Source organism: Prinia subflava, chromosome 5, assembly GCF_021018805.1.
Source record: "Prinia subflava isolate CZ2003 ecotype Zambia chromosome 5, Cam_Psub_1.2, whole genome shotgun sequence".
Taxonomy (NCBI): Eukaryota; Metazoa; Chordata; class Aves; order Passeriformes; family Cisticolidae; genus Prinia; species Prinia subflava.
The window spans coordinates 4,124,445-4,136,503 of NC_086251.1; the positions used below are offsets into that span (position 1 = coordinate 4,124,445).

The window sequence follows — 12,059 nt, forward strand, 5'->3', positions numbered from 1 at the left end:
CAGGGCAGGAGTCATCCTGCAGCTGAAGGAAAGCTTGGGGGACTTGTGAGATTTATCCAAGGCAGTGGATATTTCACTATGCCATTAGGTACAAGGCAGTGTAATACTCAAATCTGAGTGTTCAAACACCTTACAAACATGGATTTATTCATCCTAGGAAGAAAAGCTAGTGGTAGTTAATTATTACATGTGTCTGCTAAATGTAAGAGGAATTCCTAGGCCACAGACAGCACCTGGATTTCTGGAGTTTGTGTCAAAAAACCCACCTCTTGTACCTGATCAAGTTGGTAGCCTCATTATTATGAGCAACCTTGGGAAAACATCTGAGTTGCCTAAATTAATTTAGTTCATGTTCTTATATCTTGGTAGCTGCTTGCTCAAGCCAGCCATGCAACATTCAAATTTAATTAAGGCTTTTTATAATTCTGAAGAACATCTTGCTCCTAGTGAATATGTCCATTAAATATTATGTTCCTTTTGGACACAGTTGTAGTTTTACATAGAGAATGTGGGTTAAGAAATTTGCAAGGGATATTGGCTCTGAGCACCATAATTCTACCAGAGATTTTTCATTTTATTTGAAATGCAAATCTCAGATTAGGACTTATAGTGTAAAACTAGCTTAGCAAAATAAATTTCAGGAATTCAGACCAGTTTGCTCTGTCTGCACTTCCTGGAAGATCTCATTACTTAGGCAGTTATAACAAACAGGGTTGCAATATCTCTGTGGGCTGGGCTCTAAATTGGTATGAGCGTGTGGCTTAGAAGGGATGATAATAATTTAGACTTATGTCTGCTTAACAGTAGAAGTTTAGCTATTAATATCAAGGAATTTTTACTGATCAGGCAAAAAATACGTTCTTTTCCTCCTAGAGACCTGAAAAGGTGAGTAGCCTGGTTCTTTTATTTTGCTGACATATATATTATTCCAATAAATCCTGAAGGTTAGAATTTGCTAATATTGAAGCTTGTACTGTAATGTGAGAAGCAGCTTTTGTTCAGTCTTGAGCAAAGCTGAAAAAACTTGGTTTTTTTAAAATATATGTATATATTTACATAAGTCGATAACTCATGGTGTTCTGCATCTGTTGATGTCCTTCTGGAATGAAAACTGTAAAAAAAGTTTTGTAATTAAAATACCAGCAAATAGATGGATCTTGTTTGAGGGACTGTTACAGGTGTCTTGTTATTTAATAATACTGCATGGAGAATCCACACTTGAAGATATTTCTATAGAGTTAGACCAGAAATGGTGGCTAAAAGCCCAGGAGATCCAACAAGCTCTGTTCATAACACTGCGTAGAGCAGCCAAATGTAAGAAGGGAGTGTCTGGGAAAGTGAGACTTGCCTGGAGCACACACAACAGGTCTGTCTAGAAAAAGATGTCAAGCCAGTAATATTACATTATCTCTGCAGAGCCAAGAACATTGTTTTTATTCATAAATCGTTGTTTGATCAGCAGGTTTTGCTCTAGCTGAATGCAGTTAAGCAGCAAATGCACTGTGGGTACAGGTGAGAAAACAGGCTGGCTATGGAGTCAGGGAGGAGGTAGAAGATGGACTTGAGGTGGAGGTTTTCAGCAAAACGTTCTGGGTTTTACCAAGGCTTTGATAAAGGTAAAGGTAAAAGTCACTTATGGAAAACCAAGGTTTTTCCATAAGTGAATTTTCCAGTTTGTGATGCTGTGTATCAGTGCTTTCTGTCCCCTTGTCACTACAAATGATGAAATGCTGGATCAGATGTTCACAAGAAATGTACTCCTGCATTTCTTGTTTGAACAGCCGTGTGCTGCTCCAGCCCAGGAACAGGAGCTCTCATCACAAACACGAGCGTGGAGTGCACCTAGAAATAGAAACTCTGTGCTGTATTCAGCGTTTTTCCCTCTCTTTCTGCCCTCTGGCTCTGACCAGCAATGTGCTGCCCCATTTCCCAGCACAGCCTGGCCCTGCATTCCTGGGCAGTGCCCGGGGGCACCAGGGAGCCTCGGTGCCTCTCTGGCCCCGTTTGCTGGGAGTGGATTTCCCGTGCTGAGGTGAGGATTGCCCGTGGTGTGGCTGCCGTGAGCTGGAGCAAACACTGCAAGGAAGGAGATCACTGCAGCTGGGAGGTCTGTGTTGGCCTGAGATGTGGCAACAGGAGTTCCAAGTCTCCCAAAACCCAACAAATGGAAGCAGCAGGATCAGGGGAGTGTCTGCAAAGTTCATGTGTGAAAGGGAGCAATTTTAGCTTTGTATCAGCTGCCTTAATGACTTTCCACATTATTCCGGACACAATTTACTTCCAGTGCCTTTAAATTAAATACTGGGGTGACATGTACTTAGGTTAAATTTAGCTTTGCTTGTATTTAAAAGATGATTTTGACAAAAACCCAAGGACCAAACCCATCCTTTCATGTACATTAATCTTAGCCTTGGGTGTCAGTGAAGATGAGGCCTTCTCACACTGCTCCTCAGATCAATGTGATCTGCAGTCACATCGTGGCTTACCCATTCTGACAAGCTATAAATGGCAGAGTTCAAATTATGAACTTTGCACTTTCTGAGTCATTGCTGCATCAGTCTCTCTATATCCTGGGGTTATCTACATTAACTGGAATCAACATAGCATGCTGGTAACAAAGAGGTTCTTGATAAATGAGCTTTCCTTGTGTAATGTTCACCGGCACCATGGAGAAAAACCCATCATGTCTCAGGATTCTTAGTTTTCAAGAGAAGAAAATAATTTTGGTTTGATGGTACAAATTTTCACTTTAATATTTATTTCAATTCAAACTACTTGAATTCATTGCACAATTAATCCCCTGATAAACACATGTTAGTGGCATTTCAGTAGCATTGGAATACCATAAAACACAGGCCGTTGCCTTAACACCTAGCACAGCCTGAGTTATTTGAAGGATGTCTCTGTCTGTTGTCAGACAGGTGTCTTTGGTGATAGCTGTTAAAATTGAACCATTTCAAAGCACAGCTCTTACAGCTCGCTGTAAAAGAAGACTGAATGCCAAGAGACTGAATTGCAGCCTTCATGGAGGAGAAATCCAAGTGCTGTGACCCCTTGTGGGCTGTGTGAGTGCTCTGAGCTGTGTTAGAGCCCTTGAGTCACAGGCACAGGAGCCAGCCCTGTTTCCTGGCTGTGTGGGCACTGCTCTCGTGCTTGGGCGATGAAGTGATGTGCAAAAGGGCTTTATTCCAGAGGGGTCTTTCACTGCAGGGACATGGACTGCATAAATTCTTCTCCCCCTTGAAATATCATCTGCTGGCAGCGCAGCTGCTGCTTGCCTTAGAGTCCAGCAACACCAGCTCACAGGCAGAGACTCATTCTGGAAGGTGTTTCTTTGTTTTTGTTGCCTCTGATGTCAGATGGTAACATGAATGTGTTTAAGCCTGTTTTAAAGTGGCAGCAGTGACTTCAGAGAACTCCTACCCGGGGCATTTTGGTTATCTGAACAGAAAGAATTGGATTTTCAGTGTCATGAAGGAGGTGGTGGAAAGCTAAATGGGGATGTAGATGGGAGGAGTAAAAACTGTTTCAGAATCTTCTTTACTCTTAAGGCAAAAATCAAAAAGCAGAGCTGCTACAGATTTCTGCTTATAGGCTAGACAAGTTTTGCCCCATGTCTTCATTCCTTCATTGAACCTTAGTCAATCCTCTGTTTTCCTCATGGAGGAAAAGACTGAAATGCATTGAACTTGGAATCTAGGAAACCGTTGTTAAGGATGAGGAACAGTAGAATCTCAGTCTTCCAGTATTTGAAATTCTTTGGGGGTTTTTATTTGCATTTGATTGTTTTAGTAAACTCCTAAGTCATCTCTCAAGAATAGGAGCACTTCTGTTGGTTTTCTTGTTACTAGGCTGTATTTTTCTATCACTAGGCTGCATTACTGAGCTGTAGCATGGATTTTGTTTCTGTAGGCTAATGTGTAATGTGACAGTGAAATGTGTTTTGCCATCGGGCTGTTGAGTGTCATATATATGGTTTATTCTGTCTTTTCAGCAGAGGGAGTCAAGATCTGAAGAAGTCCCAGACGATGGCTTCTGATGCCAGTCACATGCTGGAAGCAGCTTTGGAGCAAATGGATGACATCATTGCAGGTACAGCAATGCTTTATTTTACACCACAGTATCTTGAGACTTAACTGTGTCTGGTTTACTTTTTAATAATTCTCAGCTGATCAAGGTCTCTGACATGCAGATTTCACTATTAACGCTCTGGTTCAATGGCTGTGGGGAGAAAAGTAAAGGAAAGGAAGTAAAATAAACCCTACCATTTCCACTCAGACAGGTGACTACTGAAATAAGAGAGATTTATTTTGTTTTGATGCTCTGTGGTAACTTAAACACTTCCTTAGCCATGTTGTAACATTCCATAATTCATATGTTAGTTTTTTATTTCAATGTGTCTTCAAAAAAGGTTTTCACTAAGTCTTCTGGCTAGCTGGATAGTATATCACTGGATCATATAGATATTTTTTATGTTTTTATTTGTGATATGTTTATTTCAAGTAGCTTGCCTGTTCATTATCTTCATGGCCCATTGTTTTGTTGAATGTTATATCCAGAAGAAAAAGGAGCTGTGAATTGTTGGGCGGAGCTGTGCACTAGAAAGGCCCAGGATCCAAGAGCTTGCTCTTGGTGCTCTCGTGGCAAGGCAGTAGCAGATGGCTCCTCACCACTCCAGCGTGCCAGGAGAGAAGAGAATTTCTGTGCCTGGGTAGCCTTGGGGTTTGTGCTCACACCCCGTGCAGCAGGAGCTCCTTGTAGGAGTGTCAGGGCAGGGCATGATCTCACTTGTGCACAATGGGAAGGAATTCATGAAAGCTCTGTAAATCCCAATTGTGACATGCGAGCTGAGCCTTCCTCCCTGGTGATGAAGACAATGACATCAGCCTCTTGTTGCTGCAGTTGTGCTGCTCCTTGATCTTCTCACTGCTCTTCTAGAAAAGCTTTCTGTGCAGAGACTGATATGGGGCTTTAAGTGTCACCATCAGGCTGGATCATTATCCAGGATTTTTAGTTTAAAAAACCCCTAGGGTTTAGTTTCTTCCTCATACGAGTCTTCACTTTATTCTAAATGTGCAAGCTTTAACAGACTACTGAGACTCACAGAATTGTAAACATGAATATGGGATAGATACAACTGAAATAACTTTTCACCCTCATGGAAAAAATTCTAGGCCAAGAGGGAAAACCACACATATATTTCCTTGTCCTGAATGCAAAATCTTATTCTAATAAGATTTTGACTGTTGGAAGATAGCTGGGATTTGATTTTTTTCACACCTAACAAGACATAGATGGGGAAACACTGAGTTTCCCTCAGATGTATAAGGAGAGAATAAGAAAGGCAAGTCCCAGACCATAATTCATGAACTAGGAAACAATAATACTTTCTAGGCACTGCAAGCTTTGGTGTGCTGTGGAACCTGTGCTCAGAAATCACCTGCACACAGATGGAACTCTGTGTCTCTCCTCTGTGGTGATGTATGGGCAGCTCTGCACACGTTGAAGTGGGTGCACTGATGGTTCCACTCTGCAGAAAAAGCAAGAGAATGGAAAAAGAGTCACTCCATTTAAATTGATTTTCAGATTAGACCCTTAGTTTTTGTAATCCAGGAGCCATCAGTTGGGAGGTGAGTCCTGGCTGTGACAGTAGGTGTTTAATGTTCTGTGTTTTTCATGGTATGGAAAGATAGTCTCTTCTTATGTGGCATACCTGATTAAATAGCAATATATGGCAGCCTAAGCAAGTCCTATTTCATTTCTGAGTTTTGTGCCAGAATAATGAGGCCAGAAGATAGCTTTCATTTTGATAAGTGGGTTTTAATATACTTTTCCCTGCTCTTTGTTCAGATTGTTTGTGCCATACCCGTTCTGGGTTTCATCTTGTTAAATAAGGAATAGAAAATTAAATTTTTCCAGGCTTTCCAATGACATCTTTTACCCCATCACTTGGCTGTCTTGGTGGTGTAGAACAGGAATGCAGAGGAGCAAAGCACATGTTGCAAGAACTATTCCCTGGAAATGAGCTGAGCACAGCTCGTGTGTGCTGGTGACCAAGCTCTGAACTACAGAGGCTCAGGGGTGCCAGGGGCACGTGGGGTTGGTTTCTGCTGTGCAGGGGTGGTCAGGAGTGGATGGGAGCCTCTCCAGGAGAGCTGAATTTGGGACTTTGCATTCCTTGTATTTCAGTCTAATGTCCACTGACAGGAAGCACAGCGTTGGAAACAGGCTTATGTGAGATATCTAATGGGAGAAGAAACAAAATATTTCCCAGGCAGTGCATCTGTCAAGCCTCATCTGTGTTAATTGAGTGCTTCCCATGATTTCAGGGTTATGTCTACCTGTACTAATGAAGAAACCTACTGATTTATTCCTATACTTAGTGAAAACTCAGCTGTGTGGAAAGGTTGCTTAACTTATTTTTTCCTGTAGTATTTTCTGTTGCAGGAATAAATAAACCTTTTTAAGGCAGATTAAGTCTGTTGTCATTCTCCTCTAGCCAATGTTCCGTGTGTTCCAGGAGTATTTCTTGAATATTCTGGCAAAGTTGAAGGACCGAGTAGATCTGCTGGAGTCTGTACTTGGGATACAGTTATTATCCCAATTTGTCAGAAACTGAGGAACACAACGATTATTCAAATTGGGTTCTCCCTAATTCAGTCCAGTAAGCTTCTGTATGCAATTTGGGCAGGTACTGGAAAACAGGAATGGTCTCTTGTCCTTTATGGTGAGAGAAAAAATAAGATAGAAAAGCCCTTTGAAAGGATGACTGTAAGACTGTACTGAAACAAACCAGGACTGATATTTCTTCAGATATGGGGAAAATCATCTGTACAAATGTAGCCACTCTTAGAGTTGACAGGAATCAGCAAAAAATCAATTTCTAAGAGCTTGTGCTATTTCAGTTCACTGTATCCAGATTCTGTGGACACAATTCAAAGACTGAGCTTAAATTTCTGACTGATGTAAACTTAAGCAACTGATTAAAAAAGATACTTTCTTTGGCAATGAGGCCTGAGTGAGTACCAGGAGAGTCACACACTTCTCTTGGCCTCAGAAACTTTGTCGTTAGGCACAGAATTAGCATTAATCCCGATTTAGAGAATTGAGAAGTCCAGAAATGTCCATCTGACACTGCTTAACTTTTGAAGCTTGAGCATAAATATATATATATATACACACATGCAAAGCCAGCATCCTCTCTCTTTCATCAGCCCTCATTTCTTTTGTTCACTGTATTATCATTAAAAATATTGAATTGTGGCCTTGTCCTTTAGGGTAAGAACTGGGTGTAAGCCAATATATATTTCAAGTATTTACAGTTGTGCACTTTCAGCCTTTCAGTTCTAGACGTCCTACCCCTTGCTCCAAGAGGAAATGGGGGAAATTCTCATCTCTCATGCATGATTCTGATTAATCCAAGCAAGAAGCCCCACAGCAGCCTGTGCTCCTTGTCAGTGCAACACAAAAGCTATTAGTGCTCAGACTGCACGAGGAGAGGGCTGTGAGGCAGGATGAACAAATTGAATTTCATTGGCTTGATCAAATTGGACAGATAGGTCTGTGTTCCCAAGTCTTTTATGCCTCGGTCCATCTGTACTGATAACCCGCCCTCAGAGCTAGATAAATGAGGCACAATGTTCAGCCTTATTTGACTGAAATAGCAAAAAAGGGCTAATGTGATTGTCAGTGCACATCACTTACCCATTAGCTGGAGTGACTTGCACTCCAAACAGAGGCCTCCTTTCAAGAAATCAAATCTGTCTGCTCATTCTTCATTTAAGGTGCATGACTTTGGCATTGCTTCCCTTTGAGGTTTAACCAAGTCATTACTTCTCCTTTTATTCAGCTTTTGCCCACTTATTAAAATGTTTCTTTATAGGACTGTAGATTTTGGTTATTTTTCTTTGCCATGTATCATAACAAATTAATACAGTTTTTATTTTACAATTATTTTACGTCAAACCGCTTCTCTCCATCGTCAGTTTGTAAATCTGTTCTTTCCTTTTGTGATTAGTGACCATTAATTGTATGGTCTATAAACTCCCATCACAACAGGGTTTGCTGCAGCTAGAGTCTCTTCAAATTCACCAAGTTATGAATGTAATTACTGAGTTTCTTTTTAACCAGAGCTCCTGCAATTATTGCGCACTGGAAAATAATGACAAAGTTAAATGTGTTATCACATGGGTCTGGATGAATATCTCAGTATTAGCACAGAAAGATGATCAAGTAAACACAGTTAAGAAGCTGGGCAAAGAGTTGTCCAAGGAGTGTTGATGTTTGAATTCCTTGCTCCTGAGCTGGCAGAATGTTGGTGTTCAGTTCCTGGTTTTGGCTGCTGTGTTGGAAACCCAACCACTTCCCACAGCCCTGCTGGAAGAGGGGCCTCCAGAGGAAATTGTACTTCAGAGATAAACAGGCTTTTAGTTCAAGTTGGATGTATTTTCCTCCTGGGATTTACCAGACAGAATTTGAAGGAGGACCTGTTTATGGGGATTATTAAATCACCTCTGATAAGTGATTAGAACTTGGATTCTAAACAAAAAAGAATTGTGACGCTCACTTGAACTCCACTGGATGGACTTCAGGTACTGTGAAATGAAGTTTTCACTGAGTTCCTAGATAAATGAAAGGAAATCACAATATTTCCTAGTGACCTCACCCTTCACCCCTGCATGGCTGCATGTCAGGGAGGATTCATTCAGTCTCACAGCACCTGAAGTGAAGAGGATGGAGTTCCCTGTTCTGCTTCATGAGGGGCTGAGATTGTCCAGACAGGCAGAGAGCCCTTGATGCTGTGTTTGTGTATGTGTAATGTTTGTGTGTGTGTGTTGGGGAGGTGCTGGGGGTCTCTCAATGCTGTGTGTGTGTAATGTTTGTTTGTGTGTGTTGGGGAGGTGCTGGGGGTCTCTCAATGCTGTGTGTGTGTAATGTTTGTGTGTGTGTGTTGGGGAGGTGCTGGGAGTCTCTCAGTGCTGTGTGTGTGTAATGTTTGTGTGTGTGTGTGTGTTGGGGAGGTGCTGTGGTCTCTCAATGCTGTGTGTGTGTAATGTTTGTGTGTGTGTGTGTTGGGGAGGTGCTGGGGGTCTCTTCATGCTGTGTTTGTGTGTGTGTGTTGGGGAGGTGCTGGGGGTCTCTCAATGCGGTGTTTGTGTGTGTAATGTTTTTGTGTGTGTTGGGGAGGTGCTGGGGGTCTCTCAATGCTGTGTTTGTGTGTGTGTAATGTTTGTTTGTGTGTGTTGGGGAGGTGCTGGGGGTCTCTCAATGCGGTGTTCGTGTGTGTGTGTGTTGGGGAGGTGCTGGGGGTCTCTTCATGCTGTGTTTGTGTGTGTGTGTTGGGGAGGTGCTGGGGGTCTCTCAGTGCTGTGTTTGTGTGTGTGTGTTGGGGAGGTGCTGGGGGTCTCTTCATGCTGTGTTTGTGTGTGTGTGTTGGGGAGGTGCTGGGGGTCTCTCAGTGCTGTGTGTGTAATGTTTGTGTGTGTGTGTTGGGGAGGTGCTGGGGGTCTCTCAATGCTGTGTGTGTAATGTTTGTGTGTGTGTGTTGGGGAGGTGCTGGGGGTCTCTCAATGCTGTGTTTGTGTGTGTAATGTTTGTGTGTGTGTATGTTGGGGAGGTGCTGGGGGTCTCTCAATGCTGTGTTTGTGTGTGTAATGTTTGTGTGTGTGTGTTGAGGAGGTGCTGGGGGTCTCTTCATGCTGTGTTTGTGTGTGTGTGTGTTGGGGAGGTGCTGGGGGTCTCTCAATGCGGTGTTTGTGTGTGTAATGTTTGTGTGTGTGCGTTGAGGAGGTGCTGTGGTCTCTTCTGAAGGCCATGCAGGGTGAGATGCAGCTGATGGGCTCATGGGCTCAGCTGGGACTGTGTAGAAGGGCTAGAAAGTAGCTTCTGTTTTTTCTTTTCAATTTGTACATTTCAGATGGTTTTATGTTTTTATCACTTAAATCCTTTTCAAGGTTCCCAATATTTTCAGATTCAAAGTTTGTGTAGTAGAGGTGTAAAACTTCTTATAATTCTAATAGAAATCTTCATAGGATTTCACTTCAGAGCTGACTGTAGTTAAAACAATGATAAGCAAAACAGAAAAATTTAAATATTAATTAATTGCTTTCATTGTATGTCAGAGTAAGTGGACAACAACAGTTCCTGTGGGTTTCTTGTGTTTTCTAAATAATTGTGTTAAAAGGCTATGCTTCAGTTACGAGTAGTGCATTTCCTCTTTATAGTCTTCAATGTTTTATATTTGTCAATTAATGGTTTAGGCTATTTTTTCTGAACAAAAGAAATGATACATCTAGAGCACTTGTTTCTCTTGTTACCGCTATTCATTAAGTAAGGCGAGCATTTGCAGATTTATAATATTGCAGCTTTTTTAACCATTAACTACAGTGTGTTTATGCATGGCTCTTATAGCAATAGAGATATGAAAGAAGGAAATTACATTGAACATTGTTTGAAATGAGGTCTTTGATAGAGGAATACATCACTTCCTGTCATAACAGTTCCAGAAAATTATGTGTCAAGAATGGTGAGGGCTTGGGGGGAAAGGAGAGATAAAAATTGTGTGTGACCTCTAAACATCCAGGATATTAAAGGAGGAAATCTAAAAGCTTAACACAATATTTATGGCTTATAATTTGTGGGGTTTTATTTTATAGCACTTAAAATTTGTTTAAGGTGCTGACATTTATCTTCAGGTACTTGACTTCAAAAAAGCTGATGAGTTAATTCCTCAGATAGCAACAATAACTTATTTACAACAGTTAAAAATGTTTTAAACACTTAAAAATAGAGCAGTTCATTTGTTTTTTTATTTACTCAGTTGATCATTTTTCATGTCAGCTCTCAGTGGCCTTGCTTTTAATTTTGTGAACAACACCTGAAACAAATGTCCCCTCTTGAATGACCATTCCAGCCATTTGTTACTATACCTATAAGAGCTGTTTATTAAAGCTTTTATAGGAGCTGTAGCCTGCAGGTGCAGATCTTGCCTAAGTGTCCAGGTGCAGTTTTGATCCATGTTCTAAAAGCATGTGGGGATCAGGGCACCTTGCAGGCTGATTTGTGCACTGCAGCCCTGGCTGGTGATCCCCTCCCCAGGGCTGCCAGAGCAGCCTGAACTTTGGAATTCCCTCAGTTTTGAGTGCTGAACTTGGCAGGAGTTAGAGATACTCCAGCTGTCCCCAAGGTGCTTCCCATTGTCTCTGTCTAAAAGCCAGGGGCTCTGAGCACAGCCCGGGCAGGGGGGACCCTCAATCTTGTGCAGGGCCGATGGATTCCCTCTGCAAACAGGGCACGGCTACAGAACTTACAGAGCTGAAAGCATTGAGAGCTTTCCTATAAATCCTTAATGATTATCTAAGAAATTGGTGGTTTAAAATTGTGTTCTGTAAGGCAGAGTGGTCCTTTGAAGGTCCAAGTCAGGCTGATTTACAGATCAATTTGGTCTTTGGCTTCCCTTGCGTGGGTTTCTGCCTTTCCAGCAAAACAACAAAACTGGAGGTTTTCTTGAAAAGGGGAGTTAAAACTAATTCAAAATGGAAAAAATGCTTACAGTTTAAATATGCTACTTTAAATTCTTTATTTCTGACAAGTGACGGGTTTTTTTAGTATAAAACAGCAAAAATACTGTTGTGTCCTGGACACCTACAGCAGCTTACCAGACTGCAGTAATGCCTTGCATTTATGCCAGATAAACTCCATACATCATTGCTGTTTGTGCTGAGTTTTGAGGAAGGACTGGCAAGGAACAGAATCCTAAATAGCTGCAGATACAGCATGTGGCAAAGAAAGGCAGTTGAACCATGATGGCCAAAACCCCACAGGATTGAAAATCTGAGACACAGAGGTCCTTTTGTAGTTGGTACGATGTGATCTGGTCCTCAGAACATGAGTGAGTCAGTTGTTTAACAGGCAAGTGGACAGAAATCTAAGACTGAAATTTAAGGAAGTTTGATATCATTAAATTCAAAATCATATCTAGTCCACTTATTACTCTAAGGTAATGAAATTGATGGGAGAGGTTTTTTTAAATGAAGACAGTGTAATCTTAATGAAACAAG

The 12,059-nt window shown here is 41.6% G+C and overlaps 1 protein-coding gene across 10 annotated transcripts in view; it reads left to right on the plus strand.

Moving 5' to 3' along the window:
• Positions 1 to 12,059, plus strand: part of PPFIBP2 (PPFIA binding protein 2) — a 99,056-nt gene that overhangs the window by 13,963 nt on the left and 73,034 nt on the right. For 9 of the 10 annotated variants that reach the window (XR_010080439.1, XM_063397612.1, XM_063397617.1 and 6 more), the window contains one exon: positions 3,995 to 4,092. Coding sequence is in view for 9 of the 10 variants with exons in the window: in XM_063397612.1 (XP_063253682.1) it covers positions 4,029 to 4,092 (64 nt within the window). In the remaining variant the exon portion in view is untranslated. The remainder of the gene's footprint in view (positions 1 to 3,994; positions 4,093 to 12,059) is intronic. The other variant, XM_063397613.1, reaches the window with a different exon arrangement.